Below are 26,680 nucleotides of genomic sequence, written 5' to 3' on the forward strand. Positions count from 1 at the left end.
TTTCCATCACACCTGCAAGCTCAACCCAGTAAACAAAAATATTTCCGAAAACAAGAGAATATGGGAAAGCAATTTTTTGTTCTATTGACGGCTATATGAGTCCCAGATAAAAATCTCAAAAAAAGTATTCCAAAGTACTTCAGCATCCCGTCGCTGTTGACCGTCCAAATTTTTAAGAGATATACTACCGAGCGCAATTCAATCCTGACTTCCATGTAGAATCCCTAGAGAAGGCCAGTTCCGCCAAATGGATGTAAGCTTCTCTGCTTTGAATATACTTATATAATCTGTTTCGATTGATGGTAATAGAGGCAGAAGAAGGCTTCCTCTCCGCTGGAAAGGCATGTGATCGCTGGACTTGATCCCAATTTAATGTGAATTTGTTGTTAAATTGCGTAAGAGAGAACGAATTAACGCCTTTGGTGGGTTTATCCTTATATCGGTAAGGCGGTCACAAAACCGGTTACATTTCGGTTACGTGGACGTGACAGTGGTTGAAACTGTTTACTGGTTGTTATTATTTCTAAGTTCAATTTCTTTTTTGTTTATTTTCACTTTGTTACTACTCTTTCTAACCACATTGTTTCTTCTATTGTTTACATTCACTTTGGCGCAAACTGCATTTCAAATTGCCATTTATTCTGTTTGCTTGGCTGTGAACTTTGTAGCTAGAGGAGTCAATACAAAACTTATCATTCGAACAATGGCAAAGGTTAAGTTCACGTGAGTTCAATATTCACGCCAGTTGAATATCAATTTTGCTTTCAACTATTGGAAAAGAACATACGTACCTATTTATTTGTATTGATATTTTTAATGGCTGAGTGCCACCATGGTTTAAAGAAGAGCTTACACTTGAAAATAAGGTAAAATCAGGCTCGTAAGTTTTTTGGGAAATCCAAACCTCGGAAGCATTTAAGACCTTTCTGATTTCAATGACAAAGAAAGTAGTACACATGTCTCACGCCAGAAATTAACTAAAAAGTGAGAAATCACAAGGGCCCTATTATTGAAAATCGCGAATTCCGCAATCCGCAGATGTTTTTTCTTTTATAATGGAGGCACTAGACTCCAACAGCTCCGATTGGCATTCGTGCAACAAGTTCTTCCATCGCTCAATATACTACTTCAAATGCAATTCTTTAACACCCCTTGCAGACGAATTGTTGAATTATTATTCAATAAGGTCAAAAATTTAAACTTTTTTAATTATTATACACCATTTTTTCTTTAATCACATTTATTTTTATAACAATTTAAAAGATTTGCTTTGAGCCAGCTCTCACAATATGTTATAAAAAAAATTACAATATTTATTTAATTATAGTTAAGCGGTTTCTTAGACACAATATTTATTGGCCTGAGGGCCCGCTTCATCAATGTTATTGCCTGCTATAATCGAGTTTGGTTTTAGGTAGGTAGGTGTTTAACCTGCTACAATATCCAGACTAAAGTAGCGTTAGGGTCACTCTAATTTCACGCGGCAACCCGTCGTCATTCACTGGAATATAATCGACGATGGTGTTGCTGGCTACACTGAGATGTGTGCTCACTACTCGTCTGAAGTTGATCGCTTCGGAAAAAAGTTAGTCGACGTATTATAGGAATGCTCTCCTAATGTTCCTAGGATGTGACTCCGCTTCAAGCAGACGACTTCAAGCATTATTTTTGTTGTTCACCTTTCTGCTAGGCCCGTGCGATACCTGGGTTTTGCTTACAGAACGACATGTAATATTGAAGCTGTTGCTAAGTAAATTTTTCCCTACTAATAAATAGGAAATAATATTATATATACGTAGTTTGGTAATTAAGTATATTTGTACTCACACTTTTACCTTTCCGCTGACGCCATATTTAACATAGAGACATCGGAAAGGAAGCTTTTAATGTGGGATATAAAAAATTAAGTATTTGCCTTACTACATCATTTATTACTTAATTACTATTGAATATAAAATCACACATAAAGGAAAAAAATTCTGCATTTCAACGCGGAGGCAGCGCTCAAATGTAAACAATGCAAACAGCTGTTGCATCAAATTGAACGACGAAGACTGATTGCCAAAATTGTCAATGAAATACACTAATTTGCATCACGTTTTGTTTTTATTCCTTGCACACAGTACATAATTAAGAGGAAAAATAGTTTCAATAATATACATTTGTTTTGTTAACTACTTTAGCCTTGGCTTATCCAAATATGAGTGGTATGGCAGTGACATTACAAAGTTAATCGATAAGTATACTTCGTTATCGTTAGCTTTTACGGCATACAATTTTGCAAAAGTTTCATGGTTTATTATTCTCATTATCATTACATAACACAAAAACATTTATGATAACAGAGGCCTTGCGTACAATTTAGGTAAAATTTTTACAAAAATTACTGGGAATATTAACAACAACAACGCAGGCTGCAAATATAAAATTCTTATTGGGAATGGTTTGAAACCTAACTAAATCACTTTTAATTTACATTATTGGGCACTAATGTTATCTGTATTACATGGCTTGAAGGCTGCTATTTACAAAATTTTAATCATTAAAGATAAAGTATTTTTAATTACGAAAGCAAAAAATGTTTCGCCGAATGTGTGTGAATTGGATGGCTAAACATTTGTTAAATGCCAGATGCAACTCTGCGGAAACTTTCGTTCTATTTTTGTTTTGGTTCAGTTTTCAAGAAGAAGACTGCGGTGTAGGGTTTCTGCAGCCACTGCTTAAAATTTTTTTATTTTTTTGGCTCTTATAATATAATTAATTGATAAAGAAAAAAATTTACGATTTTAATCGAAGCGTAGTAGAAACATTTTCGGTGTTACAGCCCTTTTCTGTCTCAAAATTTTGTGTGATTTTAGTGAATTCAATCAAGCAATTTCGTGCGCATGCAACCCTTCAGTAGCAATTAACCAATCAGCTGTAAGTTAATAAGAATTTTCGTTTAGTTGGCTTTATTTGCAATTTTTGTTTTGTTGCTGCCTTTTCAATCGAACCTCAGCAACTAGCATGTAAAACGCGTATGACTTGTGACAGCATTGTGTGGTGATAAAGAAAAATTTGTGGTTGCGCATGTGAAATTTCTTAGCGTTACGTATGCATATTTCACGAATAACTTTCTGAACAATTGGTTTTTTTCGAAATTTGAATTTGAATTGCATGTAAAGAATAGCGGAAGTAGCACAACGCAACGGACATTGTGCATTACAGCGGATGCATTTAAAGCAAAACAAGGTAGCTGCGTCAAAATGATAAAATTTTCTTGAAATCTATAATATATACATTTATATTTAGGAAGTTGTGAGCTAAAAAATTAATAAAATGCTTCAAACTGGCGCACCCGCCAACGGACCAGCAAGAATGATGAACCAAATACCGACGCCCATGGGGCCGCAAACGCCAACACAGTCTGCAGCAGCACAAACCAACAACCAACGGCGCATTGCGGAACCTCTGCATATACAACGACTGGAGGCGGCTTTAAATATGCGACCCTTCATGGAACACGCAAAAAAGGTGTTATCACAACCGCTCAGCAGTGGTGATGATTCGAACGCTACAGAAGAAGACGTACACCAAGGTACGGGCGGTACGGACAATTCTGATGATGAGGGTGGTGGTGCACGCAAAAAACGCAACCGGCGACTTGGCACCAAAGAAGGTATGATAGTAAGAAATAATGATAAATGTTCCACAGTAAGCATTATTAATATATATTTTAGAGCGCCAAAGTGTCAAAACGCATTTATTTAACTTCAATGACATTACAAATGATAGGGAGTGGTTGTACGATGTGTTGCTCAGCGATACTGATACTGAGACGGAAATAAGTGACGAAGATGATTATGTAAAAGAATTATTGAAAACGCATATATTCGAACAGAGACATCGCGAAAACTTCTACAAAAAGACAACGGTAAGGCCAAGAAATTATATCCTGAATAGGATATATATATATTTTTTCATAACACCTCTGAGACCCTATAAAATATATTGCGGGCTGAGTCATTTTACACAACTGTCTGTCCGTTTGTATATACGGGAACTCAGTTTTTGAGATGTCGATGTAAAATTTTGCACACGTCCTGTTCTCTACAGCATATGAAAATCCTCCTTTAGTATGAAAAACTTTTTTATTAATAATAAAAAAATATCCCCATATTTAAAATGGATTATTGTCCAAAATAACGATATAATCTTCAAAAAAGATTTTTCTGATCGGACCACTGTGTCAACTCGGCACCATCCTTCGAAATTACTTTAGGAATGTTTTGGTACTGCTACAACAGATGAAAATCAACTTTGTGTATGGAATTATTAGCATTGGTATTATAACTTCGGTGATATCGAAGTTAATGTTTTTTCTTGTTTCTTAATTATTTGTGCGCTCTTATAAAGTAATTTATGTTATAGAATACTCAATACGCATATTACGGTGCTGGTATGCTCTCCAACCATGACATGTTTCCCGAACATCAACAATCCATAGTGGGCGTCCGTAAACGTAGGCGGCGTACTAAGAAGGAGAAACCCATAAAGCCGCCGAAGTTGCCGAAAGAGCCCAAAGTGCGTAAGCCACGCAAACCAAAGGTCGAACAACCTGAGCCTGGTGAAATCCCACCGTCCGAGTTGAATAATTATGCCTTTGGTGACACTTCTGCAGTTAATGATGAGGATGACAATATAACCGATGAAATGGATAGCACTTTAGATGCTAACTTATCACTACTACCACCTAGTGGTGTGCCACATAGCGGACGTGGACGTCGTCGTAAGAGTCAGCAAGCACGTACACCCGAAGTAATGGCAGCACGGCGACGACGTGTCTGGCAATTGATGGCCAAAAAGGAGCTTGGCCGCTGTCAGCGCGGCAAGGCCAACAATCACAAGGAAGTGCTGCAAAATTGCAAACGTGTGGCCACTATGTGCTCGAAGGTTGTGCGCCAACGCGCTATGATTTCACAAAAAGTCATGAAGGAGACCGTGTGGCGCGCCAAACGCCTCACGCGCGAAATGATGGGCTACTGGAAGCGCTATGAGCGTGTGGAGCGCGATACGCGTCGGCGCATGGAACGTGAAGCTGAGGAGCAGCGCAAGATGGATGTAGAAATCATAGAGGCCAAGCGGCAGCAAAGAAAACTAAACTTCCTCATCACGCAAACGGAGCTTTACGCGCATTTTATGTCGAAGAAGTTGGGTCAGGGCACTGAAGAGGAGCAGCTGCGTATACTAAATCAATTGGATGAGGAAATCAATCCGCGTCTCGCCGCTTATGACGACTATGATGCTGATCACTACAAGTCGTTGGCGCAGAAGAACGCTGAACTGGCTTTCTCTGCCGATCGCGATAAGACGCGGCGTTTCGATGTGGCGGCGCATTTGAAGCAGGAGAACGAGTCTACAGACAGCAGTGCCATGGAGAAAATTAAAAAAGAAGAGGATGATGCGGAGTTGTCCCTGCCAGTGACGCCGGCAAAGGCCGATGTGCCGCAGCCAGAAATGTTTAAAGGCACACTCAAGACCTACCAAATTAAGGGTGCGTATTTTTTATAAGTTTTTTGTCGAGAAATATTTTATAATATCGAACTATATATAATTCCAGGTGTAACCTGGCTCGCTAATCTCTATGACCAGGGCATTAGCGGCATACTCGCCGACGAAATGGGTCTCGGCAAAACTGTACAGTCCATTGCATTTCTCTGCCATGTGGCCGAGCGCTACGGTGTCTGGGGTCCATTTCTAATCATCTCGCCGGCGTCAACGCTGCACAACTGGCAGCAGGAGATGCAACGTTTCGTGCCCGACTTCAATGTCGTACCCTATTGGGGTTCGCCGAATGAGCGCAAAATTCTCCGTCAATTTTGGGAGCAAAAGGATCTGCACACGCGTGACGCCAGCTTTCATGTGGTCATCACATCGTATCAACTGATCGTATCCGACTACAAATACTTCAATCGCATCAAGTGGCAATACATGGTGTTGGATGAGGCACAGGCCATAAAGAGCGCCTCCTCCATGCGCTGGAAGCTGTTGCTCGGCTTCAATTGCCGCAATCGGCTGCTGCTCAGCGGCACGCCCATACAAAACAGCATGGCTGAGCTGTGGGCGCTCTTGCATTTCATTATGCCCACCCTCTTCGACTCGCACGATGAGTTTAACGAATGGTTCTCGAAGGATATTGAATCGCATGCGGAGAATAAGACGGGCATCGATGAGAAGCAAATATCACGTCTGCACATGATACTCAAGCCGTTCATGTTGCGACGCATCAAAAAGGATGTGGAGAATGAGCTGTCCGATAAGATTGAGATTATGGTCTACTGCCCGCTGACCATACGCCAGAAACTGCTCTACATGGCGTTAAAGAAGAAAATACGCATCGAGGATTTGTTGCATTTCACTGGAGGTGGCGCGGGTAGCGCCGGTGATGGGCATCATTTCGATAAGAATTTCACATCAAATCTCATGAACTTGGTCATGCAATTTCGTAAGGTATGCAACCATCCCGAGCTCTTCGAGCGACGCGACGCAAAAAGTCCGTTTGCAATGCGCTGTGAGGAGTATGTGCTGCCGCGTTTGGTCTACTCCGAATGCTTGCTGCAACGCGCCTTGCCCAGCAAGCGGCATTTGCTGTACAACAGGTATCCATTTTACTTATTCACTAAACCCCTTTTTTTAAACAAAATTTTTTTTACGCGCCAGTTACTCCATCTTCAAGGCGGCCTACGTGCATCGAACGCTCTTCAGTGAACCGTTTACCGGTAAGACCAAAAAGACCAGTGAGCACTATGCGCGCTATGTGGACTTGAACGCCAGCGGCAGTTGCTGTTTCAGTTTCGCGCGTTTGTGTGATCTCTCGCCGCTTGATTTGGAGGACGTTACCATCAACGGACTGATTGCCTAGTGAGTGCGGTGCTCTTTCCTTAACTGTTTTTAATTCACTCTACTTTTATTAATTCACCATAATTTAACTAATTCACCATACCTTTGTTAATTCACCATAATTTTGTTAATTCACCATGCCTTTGTTAATTCACCATACCTTTGTTAATTCACCATACCTTTGTTAATTCACCATACCTTTTGTTAATTCACCATAACTTTGTTAATTCACCACATTTCAGCATATTACACTATCGCCGCCGATTGCTGCAATATGCTTTGCTCGCTTACCGCCGTCAATGGTGGCCGCATTATAAGTCCACGCGCTTTCAGCTCTTGGAACCGACGCTGGAGCAACCACTGCAGCCTAGTTTTATGCTTGAACAAAGTGTTTTGCGTAATTTCCTCTTCACTGGTGTGGTGAGTATATGAAAATTCATATTTGGACAGTCAATAAAACGGTAACTCAACTCTGAAAACCAATAGACGAGCCGCGAGAGCAACGTTTACGCCTTCGGTGGTTACAAAACAGTCAATATACAGGAAACGATCGAACACCGCGTTATACGCAGCAAATGCATTGGTGATCCGACGCAAAAAATGGCTCACTTGCGTTTCAGTGAAGATCTGGACATAAAAACGGAATATGATTTGGAGAGCAGCGTAGACGCCAGCAGCACGCCAGCCAAGTCACATAAGTCCACATCAAAGCACAAAGATGATGTCAGTAGCAACGCCAAGTTGCTGCCCGAATTTCCGCACGTGCCACGCACGCCCACCGTATACCAGTGCGAGGCGCTCGAAATGCCGCGCTTTCTCTACGGACTCAGTCAGCGCGTGCAGGCCGTCAAGCGAAACTTATAGTAAATATCTTAACATGTTTAGTGTACTAAAGTAATAATCCTCTTATCAAATTGTTTACAGTTGTGAGAGCCGCGACGCTGCTTGGGCTCAAATACGTCACCTGCAGTGTGAGAACGCTGTTGGTTTGCAGTTGGTTAACACTGCGCTGGAACTGTGTCGTCCGCGCTATGGCTGGTCGTCGATTGTTGTGCCGGATAAGCAAACGCTCGTGTCCGATGCCGGCAAACTGGCGGTGCTGGATAGCTTGCTGACGCGCCTCAAAGCGCAGGGTCACCGTGTGCTTATCTACTCCCAAATGACGAAAATGATTGATTTGTTGGAGGTGCGTAGTGCCATAATTACTGCTAAGGATTGTGTCATTCAAAGCATTTTATGTTCTTTTAGGAGTACATGTGGCATCGCAAACATCGCTACATGCGCCTGGATGGTTCGAGCAAGATTTCGGCGCGTCGTGACATGGTGGCCGATTTCCAGACAAGGGAAGATATTTTTGTTTTTCTGCTATCCACACGCGCTGGCGGTTTGGGTATTAATTTAACGGCTGCTGATACGGTGAGTGCTGTTTTATTATTATTTATTATATATTGTTTTGTTTCTGTGAACTTAGTAAATTACTAATCGATAAGAATCGTTTGATTTTACTCATGTCCTCGTGTCCACATAAATTACATATGTTCATTTGGTATCTCGTAAATATTTTTGAGATGTCAGCCTTTAAATAAGCAATATTCTTTCTAACCTTAAAACTATAAGTCTCAGTCTTCATCCATTTTGTCTTTTATATCACTTACAGAAGTTTATATTTGTTTATGTCAAGTGGTTTGATATTGTACCGTTATTGTGCACAGTAATCCATGCTAAATTTTTTGAAGGTATCTTGTCAAATTAAAAATTTGTCCAAACAAGTATCGATATGTTCGGACAAATGAGCAGCTTCTTGGAGTGAAAAGGTTGTGTGGGTAATTTCAGATCGATTTCTCAAAATTGAGGAACTAGTTCGCGTCCGTCTGCCCGTATGGATGGCTAAATGGACACAGCTCGTCATGCTGGTCATTTATATATACATTTTATAGGGTCTCCAACGTTTCCTCCTGGGTGCTACAAACTTCGTGGCAAACTTAATATACCTTGTTCAGGGAATAAAAATTAAAACAAATTGTAAAAATGTCTTCCTGATGTTCCTCGAGTGCAGTTCCGCCTCAATCAAGCTGCTACAAAGATGGATTCTACGTAAACATTTGGCAGACACTTCTCGGTGAGGAGTTCGCTTAGCTCCATAACTAGACAGCAAAATGTATACCATAATTATGGTGAATACATTATTTTGTTAGGCTAAGAGCTTTGTCAACTCTGTCCACTGACCCTATCCAGAGCCACCATATTGGAACTGTCTAGTTTAGTACCATTACATTGGATTGTATGTAACCAACAACTAATCTTTGCCTTTTCTCAACTGCTGCCGAATAGCGATTTCAAGAACTTGTTGAGGGTCTGTACTTCGGTTGTTGTTATACCTAATACCGCTTGAGTGGAAAGTTTAAGTTTATTTTCATCGAAGTTTTCTGACGGCAGGCCCAGGAAACGTTCTGTTTCGAGACATCGGAACATAGGAAGGGGAATGTTAGATGAGTAACGATCGCTGGACAAGCAAAGAGCTGGTTAGAGTCATGCGGGCACTCATTATACGCTGGACATGCATTTGGTATGTCGTGGTCGATTTTGATTAGGTGGGAGTTTAATCTGCGTTAGTATCCAAAACCATATTCCTCTAGGGTCGCTCCGGTTTCTCGGCGTTACTCGAACTATTCCGTCTGCTATAGATTGTGATTTGGATCAAAGTACACAATTCACTGGGAGAGTTGGTGAAGGTGTGGATGAATCCACTGTGAATGTCGGTCAGTGCGTGTCTAAAGTTTGTTGCGTCTGTAGTCTGGGCGACGTACTGTTCGAAGTCCTTGACAAAATCAAGTAAATATCTCTTTGGTGCGCCCAAGAGGCAGCTACACTTTAGGCAGACGACTGCAGGGATGGTTTCTGCTAGTTTTAACGACAGCTCTCTGCTTTGTTCTCCTTCGTCCAGTTAGTGAATATGGTCGCTGTAGACTTATTGGGGGAGAGTATTACCATCGATTCCATTGCCTTACGTCAATATCGCGAGTGAGCTAATGGAAATTTTCCCTAATGTTGCGGGAGTTTAGCAATATAGCAGTTAAACAGTAAGTGGTAGACACCATCCTGCGGAACCCCTTTTTTAATTCTCCTTAACTTAGAATTTCGATCTCTAAATAGTACTTATGATTTCCGACCGCTCAGATGGTCCACCTTCTGAAGCCCTGGATGGAGCTTACATTGGTCGATGTCTTCTTGTAGTCTTCTGTGATTGGCTGTGTCAAGTCCAACGAGATCGTCCTGTCACACGGTAGTGTTTAATTTAAACCATGAACTTTCTGGGCGTTTATGACGCTAAATTCCGAAAACAATCTTGATAGTTTGTAAGACTTAAGTGATAAGGAAAGGTCGACAGTAACATGGACTCAAGTGTCTTCACAACTGAGGAAGAACAGTTAACGAACTTAGTTAACGGGATTCCCAAGTTTCAGTATTGGGACCACACTCCGACTTTCCACACGTCGCGTATATGAATAGTAATCGACGACATGTTGAGGACCCAAGTTAGGTAACTTACTCCCATCGGGCCTAGCTGCTTTAACATCAACATGTTTATCCCATCTAGGTCAATGGATGTCTGCGATTTTGTCTTGCTGAAGACACTCTAAAACTCCTCATCAGTGAAAATAAGCTTCGCGCAGTCTTTTGGTATTTTTCGCCGCCGCATAACACATATTTTTGCCTTGTCGGGTGAAGAGTGCAAACTGTCAGCTAAAAGCCCATGCATTTCGTGGAATTGCCGAATCTCCAAATTGTTTTCTCTTATGCGGGGATCGGCTTGGCGTAACTTTTATTAAAACTGCTGCTTCCACTGGGAAATTGTACGGAGGTCCGCGATTTCACGTACTTCTTCGGGTCCGATAAGGTATAACCATCGAATTGAAATTCAACAAGGTCGCTGTGAGTCACTACTTGTTTATTTTTGAAATATATGCAATTTTACACTCCAGAGGTCTAGAAGGCTGTTCTGAATGGCAATGACTTAGTGAAAGAAACAAAAATTTTAGACTTATAGACCATCTCAAAGGGGGTAGGCAACCATGATTCGTACAAACAAAACAAATTCGAAAATTATTTCCTCCGTAAATGTTCATACACAACAAAACAAGTGAAATTTGTTATTGTCAAAATGTGTTTATTCTTGCCTTGAACATAATAATTTATTTACATGAAATAAACCGTATTAGTCAAAATTTTCTTTAAAATGCGTTCCTTTCGAACGGCAAGTAAAGAGGCCGATCGGCGTAAAGATCAACCAACCACCAGTCGTCGCTTTTCGCCCGAATGCCCTGTTGAAGTGCACAAGAACATTAAGAAACAACCGAAATTTCTACCCATGGGAAAGAGCGTGCCGTTAGCACCGCTACACTGCCGCTTAGCACACAAGTTGCGACTGGCCATCTACGAAGGCAACTCGGCAAATCCGCGACAAAATAGATTTTTGAAGACAGCTGTGCGCCGAGTGACCGAACAGGGCCTTTCCATGCATGAAGCGGAGCAAATCATCAACACTTACGCCGATACGCGCACCACGCTACACCGTCAACTGCTGCAAATACGCTGCAATCGTAGGATATTTCTCATCTGCACGTTGCGCTCGGTGCTTACGGCCGAACTGAAGTTACGTTTGTTGCCGTTGATGCGGAACTATAATGCCAGCTTCGTGCACGTCATGCACAACTTCTTCAGCAGCGCCACCATCGAGGCGATCATCTCGCTGCAGACCTCGTTGGATTTCAGCGATCTCGAGGGTTCGATAACGCGTGACGCGATCGCTTGCAAAGCGCAAGGCATTGAAATGGTCGACTACGAGACGGGCGCTGTCAACTTTAAGTGCAATCCGAGCGAATTGGAAACTGTGCTGAAGGCAGTCACTGCCAAGGGCTATACGGTGCTACACACCGAATACAGTTTCAAGGCGAAGAGGTGCATAAAGCTTGATGAACGCGAACGTGAGGAGTACAGAAGGTTTCGCACAAAGCTTTCCAAGGCGCACGATTTCGATAAGTTCTTCGATAATGTAGCGCCGCAGGAGATCGTGGTTGAGGATGAGTCGGACGTCATAAGCGCCGACGCGATAATTAAGACGTTATAGTGTAGATTTTTTGGGGACAAGCCGCGTTTTACTTGCTGTTCTATGTATTGACTAAATTTTCGCGAATATGTAGACTCTCAATTTCTCTCGCTCTCTCCAAATTATGGCATTATTAGAATTTTGACGATTTTTTTTTATCGTGTATGGTATATCATAAACGCGTTACAAATTTTATGTGAACAAAATTTTGAGAAAATGCATTGAAAAACAATATTAAATTTAATCAAAAAATTAAAAACAATACATGTCTAAAAGCTATTGTACAACCGATTTTTCATAAATGAGGTTTTATTTTATAACCTCCAATTAATTCGGTATTTCAGTTCTTGCTCTGTCGCAAGATCCTTTTGGCCCGAGGTCGATTTAGTGAGACCTTTGTCCTCAGTAAGGCAAGCCACTACCTAGTTGTCGGGTTTTAACAGGTCATTGCCATATCGGCGGCCAAACTAATCCCAATGATCAAACCTAACCTCACTTAACCATTCGTTATGAATATTTGATGAACCGTGAAATATAAAAAAGAGATTTTGTATTATCCAATCTCGACTTTAGTATTTATAAATTCAATATCTTGTAAATACAAGGTTGACAGTGAAAACCGTTCATTTTGAGGTTCCCTACTTTTCTAAAGAAAAAAAATACTTCAAATTTCATGAGGAAAGAACATTCTTTGGTATTTTTTTTTGTAAAGATTATCCCTTTCAAATGTCGGTCGCAGCTACGTCTCAGATGGTCCATCCGTTGAGTCCAATTTTCGATGTCTCGTTCGAGCATTTCGATTGGTAACTGGTACGCGTGATGTTTTGCTCCAAAGCCTGAATCGAAGTCGGATTGCCCACATAGACTTTAGACTTCTCATATTCCAACAGGAAAAAGTCTAATGGTGTGTTATCACACGATCTTGGTGGTCAATCGACCAATAATCTCCCAATAAATCCATTGGTTGATGTGGGCAGGTGTCTTGTTGAGACCAAATATCGCCGAGATCTCGAGCTTCAATTTCAGGCATTAAATAGTCGGCTATCATGCCGCGATGACCGTCGCCATACCGGCATCATTTTTAAAGAAATATGGACCAATGATTCCATCTCATGAGGTTGCTTTTCGTTTCAAATGCGGCAATTTAGCTTGCTTAACTACCTATTGAGCCAGAAATGGGCTTCATTCGTGAAAAAAATTTGGCTCGAAAACTTCGGATCTTCTTGAAACTTTTCAAGAACCCATAGAGCGAGGCGACGTCGCTTGGGAAGGTCGAGCGTCTTCAGTTCTCGTTTCAGTTTAGATCTCGACGTAAAATGCGCCAAGTCTTTCTATACGTCAGTCCGAGTTGATGGCAGCGGCGCCAAATCGTCCGTAAACGGTCTACGGTCTTTGCAGCTACGGCTGCTATATTTTCTTCACTGCGTGTTGGACATGGTCTATTCGGTCGAATTTTATCCAATAATGAATGCTGGTTCTCAATATGGCTGATGGTATTGCGAATAAGTTGAGCGAAGCGCACGAAAAACATTCTTTACAGAAAATTAATTTTCGTAATCCTAAACAAAAATAACATGACAGCATTTCGTATGAAAATACGAAATCATGATAACAATAATCCATTTATATTTCATTATATCAAGCGAATCAAAACGCCATTGATATCACAAATCAGAAAGTCAAAATATTGTCACAATAATGTTTCAGAATTAAATATGTGTTATTGCTATTGATTGCCGTTTGGCATTCGTAGGCATTTCTACGCGTCGGCCAACCATTGACCCACCAACTCCGCTAGCTTCTCCTTTGAGGCACGCATCTCTGCTGTGTCGGCGCTGCTAATCGAACTGAAATCGGTGCAATGCGATGCTTGTGGTAAGATAGTGGCGCCATACTCGGCTGTATGGCCGACGGCACTCCATGGGTCGAGTTCGCCGTGTGTCTGATAAATATTTGTCACATCCGGTGCATAGCCGCCGAAATCCACATTGGTCTGCGCAACTTTGGCGTTGATATTTTCGTTGGTGTATTCATCGCCGAACACGTCTTTGCACAGTGTGGTCGAGAGTAGTGGGGGGAATTTGGTGCCGAAGGGTTGCTCAAGTGAAGTGGACGATTGATACCAACCGTATTCGTTGCAGGTCTGATAGTACCAGGGACGGCCTGAGGGGCAAATAGTAGAAGTGCGATATTGATATGATTTTTTAAAATTTATTTTATATTATTTCGATTGATCTGAAGCTTTGGAAATCACTCTTCTAGATTCTCATTTATGTAAAATATATATAGTAATATTTAAAATAAAATAAAAAAATGTATTTTTTATTAATTATATAATTATAAAAATACTTAATGGAAAGTCTCAGTCAGTTTGATTTAACTCAATATACTAATATGCTGAGATTTCTTGGAAAAAATTAAAGTTTGTTTTGAATTGTAATTACAATCTAACAAATAGAGTTTTATTTGATTATAATATTTTTATTTTATTTATTAATATTAAAGAAATAAGGGACATTAAACCTTATTTCTTTAATATTAATAGTAAATTTTATACAAATTTATTTAATCCGAAATTATTATTAAAATAATTTAATGCCTCTGATATACTTTTTTAAACCAATGTTTGCTCTTAGTTATAATTGAATTCAAGTGGTTATTTTTTACTAATAATATGCTATATACTAATTTTTTCTTTTATTATTTTTTTGTAATTTTATTAATTTTTTTTTAATTTATTAACTAATTTTTTATTATTTTATTTCTTAATATTATTATTTTTTATGTTTCAATTTATAATTTCTGTTTTATTATATTTTATTATATCTATTTTTAAATTAATTTTTTTAATTTATTGAAATTTTTTTTATTAATTTTATTGTTTTTTATTTTCACTTTTTTTTTTAATTTCTTTTGATTATTAATATTTTTTATTTATTCATTTATTTTTTTTTAATTTTTTTTGTTTTATTTTTTTTTATCTTTTTTTAATTTTTTATAAATTTCTTTTTATTGCTTTAGTTTTTAATTTATTTTTTTGTTTTCTTCTTTTAGTTTTTGTTTTTGTTTTTTTTCAATTCATTTTTTTAAATTAATTTTTTTTTTAATTTATTTTATTTACTTTTTCTCTGTTATATTATTTTACGATTATTAATTTATTATGAATAACATCAGTTAAGCAATTTAATTGCATGATTTTTGGTTGTATATCAAATTTATTATTTTTATTTTGAAAATACATATTTTATAATGTTGTTTATTTTTTATTTGTAAATGAACTTAATTTTATTTTGATTGGTTCAAGTACCTAGTATACTTTCTAATTTTACGGTTTTTATAAGATTAAAAAAATACTTTAATTTAATTTCGACATTTTTTATTTTTATTGCTTAATTAATTTAACGTATCTCATTTAACTAATTATTATATTAATTTCACCATTACAAATTTTATTTTAATTAATAATTTTTATATTTTGTTTTAATAAATTTAATTGTTGATTAAATTTGTATCATTAATCATTTTTTAATTCATTGAAATTAATATACTTTGATTAATTTACCAAATTAATTAAAATTTCGGACATAATTAGTTAGATTTTTGAAAAGTATTCAATAAAAATAATTGAAAATTTTGATTCATTAAAATTAATATAATTTTATTAAATTACCAGATCGTAAAATTATTGAATCAATTAGCATAAGACAACGTGATTAAAATTAAATAACATAATTAATTAAAAGAAATTTAATTAATTTATTAAAAAAAAATGAATCCATAGTTTATTGAAATTATTATTAATTGAAATTTAATTATTTTATTAAAAGATTAATTAAAATAAAATTATTAGCATAATTAAAACGGATATAAAAAATTAAAATTTCATTAATGTTTAAATGTTTTTATTTTATTTTCATTAATTTTTAAATTATATTTTTATTTTCACTAATTTTTAAATAATTTTCTGATTTTCATTATTTATTTTTTTATAGTTTTACTATTTAACTTTATTAATCATTTAAATTTAAAAAAAATATATTGAAAAAAGAAGAAAAATAAATTAAAAATTAACTTAATTGAAACGGATATAAAAAATTAAAATTCCATTAATTGTAAAATAATTTTTTTATTTTCACTAATTTTTAAATTATATTTTTATTTTTTCTTATTATTTATTTTTTCATATTTTTTTTAATGTTATTAATTACTTAAATTCAAAAAAAAATATTGAAAGACGAAGAAAAATAAATTGAAAATTAACTTAATTAAAACATATACAAAAAATTAAAATTTCAATTGTTTTTGAATAATTTTTTTTTCATTAATTTTTAAATAATTTTTTATTTTCACTAATTTTTAAATAATTTTCTGATTTCCATTAATTAATTTTTTTATTATTATTATTATTATTATTATTATTTTTATTTAATTTTATTAATTAATTATTTATTTTCATTATTATTTTTTTTCATTTTCATTTATAAATTGCAAATAAAGTTAATTATATAATTAAAAATTTATTATTTTATTTACTGTTTTTTATATTTTGACTTAATTAAACGCATATTAAAAGCATTAATTCTATTTAATTTAAATTTTGTAATAAATGGTAATTCAGGTTAGTTTAAATTGTTTAATTAACGCGTATATTAAATAATTACATTTAGTTTTATTTAATACTCCTTTTTTAATATTCTTTATACATTTTGATTTCTTGGTTTTCGATATTATTTATGAATTTTTCATTATTGTAATTTACTGTATATTATGCAATTAAATTATGAATTAATTATTTAATTTAAATTATGCTGCATATTTTTTTATAATATATATTATTTTCATCTGTGAGATTACCTCTTTATCAACCAATTTGTTTAAAATATCTATTCATATTTAATATGAACTATTATTCATCTGTACTCACTTGCTCCTTGTGCATAAGTGGAGTCCATGTAATAGGTCAGCGTGTCCTTATAGCTGAGGTCAACACAGCCTGAGCCGACATATAACAAAAGAAATTTCGCTATGGCTACGACATCATCCTCCTGAGCAAGCAAATAGTCACAAAGAACCGGCACATCATCGTCGCTAGAAACAATGATTATGATCTTAAACACAATAACAATTTTCATAATGCTCCTCCCCCATATAAATGACCCACTCAACCTACGTCTGGTATTGTACGATTCCAGAGAAGAGATTCGATATGCTTGAAAATAGCGTCCACACATCCAAATCGTTATGTTCGTCGAAATTGTTGCAAATCTTCATCATGGCCTTTACCTCGGCAGCGCGACCATCCTGTATCATGGTCTCCAAAGTTTTTGTGCCATTCTGCACACGATTGTAGCACTGCTCGCTACCCAATTCGCGTAGTGCCCGACCGACGACCTCTTTGTACTCTATATGGTTAAGCAAATATTTTTGTTTTATATCAAAATTCATTGCTTGGCAATTTGTTGCATTGAATACCTTTGAAGTCTACCTGAGCCAAAAGTGGCGCGCTCGAAGCCCAGCCACCGGTTAAGAGCTCTGGATACAGGCGCTTGAACCACACAACCATGGTCGCTGCATATGAGCCGCCAGCCATTATGACCTTTGAATTCGCCAAACCCGGATAGTTCTCACGTTGATATGTAATGAAGTGTGCCAAATCGGCGAGCGCCTGCTTGACGTGCAAATACTTCAAGTTATCGACCGTGATGTCACTAAAGAGATTACCAAAGTCCGATGTTTTTGTTTTTGCATAAAAGTGATATATGTATAGAGCGCTGTCACTCACCTTGTTGGACGACTTGTGCCGTAGTAACGGTGCTCAGTATAGAAAAGTATGCCGTTATGCTCCTTTGCCATGTCGACAAAGTGACCACGTGTTATGGAGCCCGATGATATGGTCCATTCGCCGCCGACGTAAATGAATATCGGTCCACCCTCCGTAAAGTATTCATCGTTCTCCATATAACGCTACACAAAGGGAGAGAAGAAATCTCCATAATTAAATATTCTGAACAAGCACGTTTTCATTTCATCAATTCTTTACCATTTGCCATGTCTTTTCGTTGGTCTCATCGAAATGATCCAATTTCTGTTCGATCGTGTTGGTGCTCAAGGCTCGAGGGCTAGCTTCGCGGTTGAGCGCCCCACCTACGGGCGGCTCACGTTGTAAATATCTCAAACTTTGCACATAAAGACTGCCCTTGGAACCGGTCGCATTGAAGAAGTCCGCTCGCAGTTTATCCAAATTGAATTTGGCCGTGGCCGTGGACGCGCACAGCGCGAAAACCAACACTAAAACTATTTGTAGCGACTTCATTTTGTCAAATGACCGCCCCTGACTAATAATCCAGCTATAAATACCTTCGGTTATCGATGTGTCCACCATTACGATCATACTTTGTATTTCCTCGTAAGCATTTCGGTAACTTTATTGCCCCCACTCTGATAAGAGGGGGCTGATTATTCTTGTGCTTAACTAGTTTTATGGCCAGCAGTTATCGTTTTCAGGTAACATTGTTGTTCCCCCCGGTAATACCCGAATTAATATATAATTGAATTACTATTTCTGGATTATGTAAAAGAAAAAAATTATGTGTTTTAACGATACTAATGGTTTATTCTGTCTTTAATACATACTGGTGTCAGCTGAGAAGTAAAACTTCGGGTGATTGTACCATGATATTAAAGGCTGGTTGGTCGTCGGTCCGAATTTCGATTTGAAGACTGGCTAAATTGTCTGCAACTACCCGGAAATTGTAAATAAATTCCAAAATATTTAATTATTCGTCAATATTTATTTTGTCGTCTTCAAAGTTAAAGTTTGTAATACACTCATGCCAACAATTTTTCCAGTCTTCGAAATACTTTTCATAAGCACTTTTTGGTATGGCTTTCAGCTCCTTCAGCTAATTTGGTTTTATCTCTTCGATCGACAGAAAACGGCTTTCACGAAGCGATAATTTCAATTTGGGGAACAAGAAAAATCACACGGAACAAAATCTGGTATATCTGCGTTTTTTGGTCACAATACTGGCTCGATGCTTTGGTGCATTATCATCGTGTAAAATCCGTGAATTGTTTTTCCACAATTCCGTCCCTTTTCTACGGATGTTCTCACGCAAACGCCTCAATACGACCGTATATCGAAAAAAAAAACAATAGATGTGGGATCGGAATTCGGAGACTTGTTTACGATACTCTTTTTGAAAAAAATCAGCTTTATTGGGACGAGTCGAGCAAGAACACATTTCATACCTAAAATATCCACCAAAATCATTCAAACGGACTCGCGAGAGATGTCGAGCTCTCTTGCCCTCTCTCCAATACTTGCCAGACAATTTTCAAACACCAGATCATTCACTTTTTTAATATTTGATAATTGTATATTAGGTATGGAGTCTAAGGGACCAATTTTAGCTATTTTTGGCAATACCACATACAATTTTGGCCGATATATGCGGTATAAAGTAAATCAGAAGCTCAAAAATCTTTGTATTAGGTATACGACGGCGAAGAGACGCCTTCATCCGATACAATTCATTTTTGACATACAGGCATACTGTGCTCCGAATTTCAATAACATGCCTCACAGACCGATAAAATGTTCGCTGTAGGAACTCGGGTCCACATGTAGTCCGATTGTGACAATTCTTAGTCATAAGGGGGCTTACTTTAAGCGTGGTTGTAGTCCGATTTTTTGCACTAAAATATAAGAATCTAAAGTTAACATTGCGAACGACATTTACTCGATATCGGTTGAGTAGGTCCTGAGATATGTGTTTCTCTAAATGTGGGTGGTGCCACTAATATCGTCTTATTTTGACCGAGGCTCCAAGAAAACCCTCTTGTATCATCTCTTGTGTAAAATTTAATGTCTCTGACGTATTTATTTGATTTATTGTGCCTGCAGTCGTTTTTAAGAGAATTGTTATATTTGGAGTGGGCAGGGTTATCATCCGATTTCATAATGCTTGTATTTGGTCTAAACGAATTTGGTTACTATAATTTGAATGGTTTGGGAGAAATGTACATTAAACCTTTGAGAGGGCGGGGCCAAGCCCATTTATTGAAAAATTTGTACCTACGTGTTTCTGGCTACGTTCATCTCCTGTGTCAAATTATAGTTCTATATCCTAATTTAGTGCTTAGTAATGACACTTTATAAGTTTTCAGTTAATGGCATCTTGTGGGCGTGGCAGTGGTCCGACAACGCCCATCTACGCTCTCGTCCCCCATTTTTTTTTTTTGGCAAGAAACACTTGTACCAAGTTTCATTACTATATCTCAATTTTACTCCAGTTACAGCTTGCACGTACAGAAGGACTCCACATCGACAGTTACACGGGAGAATGGAGAATATTTATTATCATTCGAAAAAACCTTATTTAGCATTTGTTTTTCAAAGATTATCTCTTTCACATGTTGGCCGCGACTACGCCTCAGTTGGTTCACCCGCTGAGTCCCATTTTCGATCGAATCGAAGCGGTATGGTATTGTGCGCATAGACTTTATATTCTACATATTCCCACAGTAAAAGGTCTAACGGTGTGATATCACACGATCTTGGTGGTTAATCGTCGGCCCAAAATGTGAAATTATCTGCTCACCGAAGTGTTCTCTCAATAAATCCAGTGATTGATGCGATGTGTGGGAAGTGGCACCGTCTTGTTGAAATCAAATGTCACCGAGATCACGAGCTTCAATTTCAGGCATCAAATATCTAATAAAACGTTTCAAGAGCACATAGAGCGAAGCGATGTCGATTGGGAAGGTCGAACGGTTTCAGCTTTTGTACAAGCTGTATTTTGTACGCTTTCCATTTAAGATCTCGATGGAAAATGCGCTAAGTCGTTCCATACGTCAATCCGGTTTGCAGCGAGCGGCGCAGAATCGACTCTTCACGGTCTTCGCGTATTCTCAGCTATGGCTGCTATATTTGGTCTATTCGGTCGAATAATGAATGCTGGGTCTCAAGATGGGTGATGGTGTTTCGAATAGTACGCTCAGCAGGCCTATTATGTTGACCATAAGTTGAGTGAAGCGCGCGAAACACATTCTTTACGGAATGTGAATTTTCGCAATAAAGTTGAACGATCTGTAACTGTTGTTCAGTGGTAAGTGACTTGACAGCTTGACACGACTCACGCGTGGTCTTTCAAAAAAATGCTATCGAAAAAAGTACCTCGACTTGGTCCACCCATTAGGTTTAAGCAAGATCTCTATCAGAGTTATTTTTGGCAGAGATAGCCAGCTGTCATAGTCAAGCACTAGATGAGATAAAGGCACACCACAGATTGAAGAAGTCTAAGAAAGCTGTCAGTCTCTAAGGAGACTTATGAAATTCAATATATTCCTTAGATTTTAGTGTATAAATTAATTTTTCCGTGCGAAGCAAAAATTTCTACTAAAATACGATTAAAATATTACTCCTGTAGAAGTTGAACCAGTGGCTATGTACTTATTGTAAAAGTAGTGTCGATATATTCGAATACACCTATAGAGTTATCATAGTCATAAATTAAAAAAAAAAGTCTGAATTTCATTGTATTAAATTTTATTGACACACGTCGCCTTCGTATTACGACAATCAGTCCATTAACTAACAATGTTTTCAAAATACCGCAATTAATTACGTAATTTGCTTAGAAATTAGTAAGCTCCGTTAGCCACGCTATCGCTGCCGAGCCATTCGCGCACCAACTGGGCGAATTTTTCCTTTGACGCACGCATTTCGGCGCTGTCATTGTCGCTGAGCGCGCCAAAGTCTTTGCAATGCGCGTAGACTGGGAGGAAAAAGCAAAAATATGTATTATTATTCCAAAATAAATAAATAATTTTACTTACGCGGTACAATCGTGGCCTCGGTCGCATTCTGTATGCCCATTGCGCGCCACGGATCCAGTTGGCCGTGTGTGAAGTAAACATTCTCGACATTAGGTTCCAATCCACCGAAGAGTTCATTGGTGGCCGCCACCTGGCTGACTACGTATTCGATGGAGAAGCGTTCGCCATAGATATCCTCGCACATTTGCAAGTAGAGATACACAGGGAACTTGGTGCCGAAAGGTTGTTGGCTAGAAGCGGACGTCTGATACCAACCGAACTCATTGCAGGTCTGATAAATCCACTGACGCACTGGAAGCAAACCCATTGCCATTAAAATTAAGTTTGAAAAAAGTTGTCTTGCACCATTTACTTATGTTATTATCGAAGGTGGAGTCCATCATGCTGGCTATAATGGCTTTATAGGTTAGTTGATTGCAAGAAGCGCTACCGAATTGCGTTAGTAAATACCCAGCAACGCCGCTAATGTCAGTTTCACCCTCCATGATTTTACTGCAGACACGCTCGATTTGACCAGTGCTAGGTGGGGTAGAAAGAGAGCGAAAATTTATGATATAATTTCTTTAGCTATTCCTCTTGTCATTTCGGCACTCACTTGTGTGTCTGCACAACACCTGCAAAGATGTCGGAAATCTCGCTGAACAAGGTCCACAAATCTAAATCGTTGTACTCATCGAAGGCATCGCAAAGTTTGAGTATTGATTTCACTTCGGCACCGCGCTTATTAGCGAACAGGCTCTCCATTTCGGCAATACCATTTTCAATTCGGTTATAGCAGGCTTCGCCACCGACTAAGCGTATGGACTGGCCGGTAACCTCCTTATATTCTATGGCAAAAAAAAAAATAATTGAAAGACTGATAGATAAAACCTTAAAAAGTCAACGGTCTTTAAGAGCATTTAACGGTGCGCCTTCAAAACGAGTGCTTTTAAAACAGATTGCTCTGATAGAATAGTTAAAAGGAGTGATAAATCTAGTCGACTAAGGCATCTGGACCAAATTAATCGGGAACGGTTCCCTTTTCTGGCGCTTAAGATTTTACTCTCCGGATTTATTTGGTAACTAATTGTAACAGGTCCAAAAGGAGCTCGTTCAAGAAAACATGTGATTATTGGCGAACGCTGAGAAAACCAATCCTTTAGCTCCAGACCACACACGCTTTTCTGACTTATATCGCCAACCGATTTTTAAATGCTATTCTTAGATCCGGTTCACTTACCGAAAAAATTGACCTTAGCAAAGAGTGGCGCACTCGAAGCCCAAGCACCTGTCGCCAATTCAGGATACAATTTCTTGAACCATGTCACCATTGTAGCCGAATAGGAGCCACCGGCTAGTATAACCTTCGCATTGCTGGCGCCAGGTATGGTTGCACGCATATGCTCAATGAAATGCGCCAAATCTGCCAAAGCTTGGCGTACGTCCAGGTATCTGATGTTCTCATTGTCCATATTGCTGAAAAGAGTAAGCCGAAATTTCGGTAAATACACGTCTTCCACTCCTTATCATTACATGTATTTAATAGCCAACGACCCACCTTGTCGGCCAGCTTTTGCCATAGTAACGGTGTTCGGTGTAGAAAAGATAACCATTATGCTCTTTGGCTACGTTGTAGAAATGTCCGCCGGTAACATAACCAGTAGAGATTTCCCATTCACCGCCGACAAATATGAAGAAGGGACTGCCCTCTTGGTAGAATTCATCATTAGATATGTAGCGCTGTAGAATGACAAGAAAAATATGCATAAGAATTTCAACCCATACATCACTAACTATGCTCCCACACCATTTGCCATGTGCGCGTTTCGCTTTCATTGAAATTATCCAATTTTTGTTCGATCTCCAAGTACTCTATATTGGCGCGACTCTGTGACTCCGGTTCAGGTGGTGGCGGTTCCTGATGCAGCTGTCTAAAGGTACGCTCGAAAATTGTTTCATCCTTAGTGGCGGTGACGGCGCTGACCAAGGCAAACGCCGCAACCAAGAGTGTAAATCCTCGTGTCCAACTCATGGCTTCTTTTCTTGTCTGCCCTCCGCCGCTGTCGTGATACGACTACTAAAGTGCTAGTTTTACTTCTTCGAGCATGTACTTAGATTAACACTGGTAACGGTATATTATTTATGGCCTACATTACATCTTATCACCATATTGTGCCGATTTTGTTTTACGTATTTCCCATGCTGAAGTGCCTTGCTAATCGCTTTCATGTGGCGTTTTAGCCCACTATTTCAGCTGGAAGCAACGTCTAGCATATTTAAAGTCTCATTTAGCCTAGTATGTTTGCATTTAGTGTGGCTTTTATTCGTAATTTATTTCACATTAATTAATCTAGCCACTTCAGTCATATCATACTAGACTTACACTTACAGGGTGATTCATATGACTGTGTCTTTTTCTAATGTATTTCATTTTCCTCGACAATATTGAGGCATTTCGTACAAGTCCAAACATGTTTTTTGATGATTTGTGGATGGATCCAACATATATCTCCCTTGATATTTCTCAAAAGTTAGCGGATTGTTCGTTCTTCACGTCAATACAGCATAATCAATCAAATCTTGATTTCAAACTGTACAGAATTTAACGTGAAAAAGATCTTTTGTAGTGTGGCATTCTGAGGTATTTGAATCTCGTCCTGTCTCTATAGAATAATTGTGTCCAAGTTACCAATCTCTAACTTCGTATCTGATTTTCGCACAAGTTAGGCCGCATCTATTTCCCCAGATAAATCAGAAAGCCTATTGATTTATAAGCCTTGTAGTGGTGAGTTAATTGAGGCTAGTTAGTAAATAATACAGGGTCTCTGTAAAAAAAGTCGATGTTTCCTGGCTTCATTGTGGTTATTATAGCGCCAGAAAAGATTTCTTAAATAGTTTGGAGAATGCTGTCGTGTAGGCAGTCCTTGAACGGAGAACAATTCAGTATAGTTCTGGTTATGTAGACCCGATTGTCGTCAGACCGGTTTCTGAATTGAGTCTCACACATTCGGCTAGGTCAGCCACGTTGTATGTTAGTTTGTGTGCACCATAGAACGACGAGGACCCGGTATGTTGTTCACAAAATACCAATCTTTGTGGAAATGCTCGTTCCTTGCTTAATTTCGACCTTTTGCTTACTAAAAATCACTTATCATCCACACTTATTTCTCGAGCTGAATACTTCTTCATTTCAAGCGATTTTATCACACAGTTATGCTATATTCGGTTTTTAAACAATTTAACACTTCATAAATTCAAGTTCAGTCCTTATCTCATGGTTATTAACCATACGCACCAAACTGTTGGAGTTTATTCAACATATTAGTTGTAATCTATTGTTTTTTGTTATCACTTTTCTATAAGATATACAGCTTAATAAGGGGTAGCGCTATCAGTACTCAATACGTGATTATAAGTGGTTCCACATGCTTACTAAGTAACTAACTAATCATGTTCTGTTTATATCAATTAGGTTATCTAAACAGTAATATATTGCGCTATTAGCTCCGATACTAGCAATTGTGAATCTTTACGTATACTAGTAGCCGGTATCTAACGAGTGATCCAAGCAGACTTACTTTTTCAATAACCTTTTTTTGACAGATCACACGTGAAACGTGTCAGGGTTTCATTTTTGTGTTGCAGGCATTTCATCATGGAACGTACGCCTTAAAAACGTATACAAATTGTGTTTCGCGCGCTTCGCTCTACTTATGGTCAACACACTCGGCGTACTGAGCATACTATACGCAACACCATCACCCATCTTCAGACCCAGCACTCATTATTGGATATTATTCGATCGAACTGACCATGTCCAGTGTGCAATGAAGAAAATATAGCAGCCGTGGGTGAGAGTGTAGACGAAGACCGTGGAGTGTCGATTCGTCGCCGTCCCCAGCAACTCGGCCTGACGTAAGGAGTAACTTGGAGTATTTTACGTCGGGATCTGGAAGTGAAAGCGTACAAAATACAAAACTGAAGCCCTTCGACCTTACCAAGCAACATCGCCTCGCTCTAAGGGATCTTGAATTTTTCACAGACCCGACGTTTTCGAGCCAAATTTGCAGCATTTGGGACGAAGAGCAACCTGTTGAGATTCAAGAGCTGCCATTTCATCCAGAAAAAACAACGGTTTGGTGTGGATTGTGGGCCGGTGGAAGCATCGGTCCATATTTCTTATATTGTGTTTACATTTTTACAATAGTTTCATAATCTTTTCGCAATAACCACTCCCTGCTTCTTTTATTATTTGAAGTGAGATCGGAATGACTTTACCTATTAGCATGCTAATCAAACTTAGTCATAATATTGCTAATAGTCATGGAAAATTGCTAATAAATCAAATTGTGTTCTCTTTTTTCGATTACAACGGAGATTGAGAGTGTTGTGAACCCTACGGTATTCATACTCGTATTAATTGAATATTCTAGGAAACTATATTATTCTAGGAAACTATATTCTAGGATATTCTAGGAAACTATATTATGATAACTAAAAACACTAAGAACTCAAACTATATTAAGTTTTAAGAAAATGTAGGGCTTCGGTTGAGAAATAGTGTTTCTAAAATTTATAGTGACATTTTCCAACGGTACTTCAGCAAGAAAATCATAATGACTTTAACAGTGCGAACAATAGTTTTTCTTCAAACTCGATCCTTGACACCAAATGTGATTTTCCAAAGATTGAAAAATTGTACTATGTTAGATATCAACTTGAGAACTATACATATAAATATGCATTTTATTTTAAAAAGTAAATATTTTTCGATATTCTCAAATCTTTTCTGAGATACAGCTGACTAAAGGGTTAAGAGGTTAAGATATTAACTTATTTATAGGACTGAAATATTGTAGATGATCGTTGTGGGAA

At 38.0% G+C, this 26,680-nt stretch overlaps 4 protein-coding genes across 6 annotated transcripts in view; 2 read left to right on the plus strand and 2 right to left on the minus strand.

The window, feature by feature from the left end:
• The first annotated feature begins 696 nt into the window (after window positions 1-696).
• LOC120766243 (chromatin-remodeling ATPase INO80) overlaps window positions 697-26,680 on the plus strand; it is an 86,674-nt gene continuing 60,690 nt past the window's right edge. Inside the window, exons 1-11 of one of the 3 annotated variants that reach the window (XM_040091744.1) lie at window positions 697-723; window positions 2,999-3,231; window positions 3,292-3,658; window positions 3,720-3,913; window positions 4,411-5,533; window positions 5,600-6,638; window positions 6,700-6,900; window positions 7,122-7,299; window positions 7,366-7,742; window positions 7,804-8,065; window positions 8,128-8,295. In XM_040091744.1, coding sequence (XP_039947678.1) covers window positions 3,319-3,658; window positions 3,720-3,913; window positions 4,411-5,533; window positions 5,600-6,638; window positions 6,700-6,900; window positions 7,122-7,299; window positions 7,366-7,742; window positions 7,804-8,065; window positions 8,128-8,295 — 3,882 coding nt within the window. In that variant the 5' untranslated portion in view covers window positions 697-723; window positions 2,999-3,231; window positions 3,292-3,318. Of the gene's footprint in view, window positions 724-2,858; window positions 2,920-2,965; window positions 3,232-3,291; window positions 3,659-3,719; window positions 3,914-4,410; window positions 5,534-5,599; window positions 6,639-6,699; window positions 6,901-7,121; window positions 7,300-7,365; window positions 7,743-7,803; window positions 8,066-8,127; window positions 8,296-26,680 lie in introns of those variants that run through there. The other 2 variants (XM_040091663.1, XM_040091821.1) reach the window with 2 other exon arrangements.
• On the plus strand, window positions 10,994-12,026 carry LOC120766568. The gene has a single exon (XM_040092194.1). It carries the CDS (start codon window positions 11,117-11,119, stop codon window positions 12,005-12,007), a length of 891 nt encoding a protein of 296 aa, XP_039948128.1. The 5' UTR covers window positions 10,994-11,116; the 3' UTR covers window positions 12,008-12,026.
• LOC120766420 (putative serine protease K12H4.7) lies at window positions 13,593-18,299 on the minus strand. The gene is made up of 6 exons (XM_040091952.1): window positions 18,027-18,299; window positions 17,769-17,950; window positions 17,459-17,694; window positions 17,157-17,388; window positions 16,911-17,074; window positions 13,593-14,149 (listed from the first exon to the last, which is right to left on the minus strand). Exons 1-6 carry the CDS (start codon window positions 18,297-18,299, stop codon window positions 13,746-13,748), a joined length of 1,491 nt encoding a protein of 496 aa, XP_039947886.1. The 3' UTR covers window positions 13,593-13,745.
• LOC120766487 (putative serine protease K12H4.7) lies at window positions 21,520-23,886 on the minus strand. The gene is made up of 7 exons (XM_040092078.1): window positions 23,613-23,886; window positions 23,364-23,545; window positions 23,046-23,281; window positions 22,422-22,653; window positions 22,179-22,345; window positions 21,827-22,117; window positions 21,520-21,765 (listed from the first exon to the last, which is right to left on the minus strand). Exons 1-7 carry the CDS (start codon window positions 23,835-23,837, stop codon window positions 21,632-21,634), a joined length of 1,467 nt encoding a protein of 488 aa, XP_039948012.1. The 5' UTR covers window positions 23,838-23,886; the 3' UTR covers window positions 21,520-21,631.

Source organism: Bactrocera tryoni, chromosome 1, assembly GCF_016617805.1.
Source record: "Bactrocera tryoni isolate S06 chromosome 1, CSIRO_BtryS06_freeze2, whole genome shotgun sequence".
Taxonomy (NCBI): domain Eukaryota; kingdom Metazoa; phylum Arthropoda; class Insecta; order Diptera; family Tephritidae; genus Bactrocera; species Bactrocera tryoni.

Bases quoted from the DNA above. Each gene is read 5' to 3' on its own strand.
- LOC120766487 (XM_040092078.1), bottom strand. From the start codon at position 23,837: ATGAGTTGGACACGAGGATTTACACTCTTGGTTGCGGCGTTTGCCTTG. The intron at 22,654-23,045 runs GTAAGTGAACCG...TTTTTGCCATAG, and splicing joins TGCTAAGGTCAATTTTTTCG to AATATAAGGAGGTTACCGGC. The intron at 22,346-22,421 runs GTGAGTGCCGAA...TACCCCACCTAG, and splicing joins GGTGTTGTGCAGACACACAA to CACTGGTCAAATCGAGCGTG.
- LOC120766420 (XM_040091952.1), bottom strand. From the start codon at position 18,299: ATGAAGTCGCTACAAATAGTTTTAGTGTTGGTTTTCGCGCTGTGCGCG. The intron at 17,389-17,458 runs GTATTCAATGCA...TTAACCATATAG, and splicing joins GGCTCAGGTAGACTTCAAAG to AGTACAAAGAGGTCGTCGGT. The intron at 17,075-17,156 runs GTAGGTTGAGTG...CATTGTTTCTAG, and splicing joins GGAATCGTACAATACCAGAC to CGACGATGATGTGCCGGTTC.
- LOC120766568 (XM_040092194.1), top strand. From the start codon at position 11,117: ATGCGTTCCTTTCGAACGGCAAGTAAAGAGGCCGATCGGCGTAAAGAT.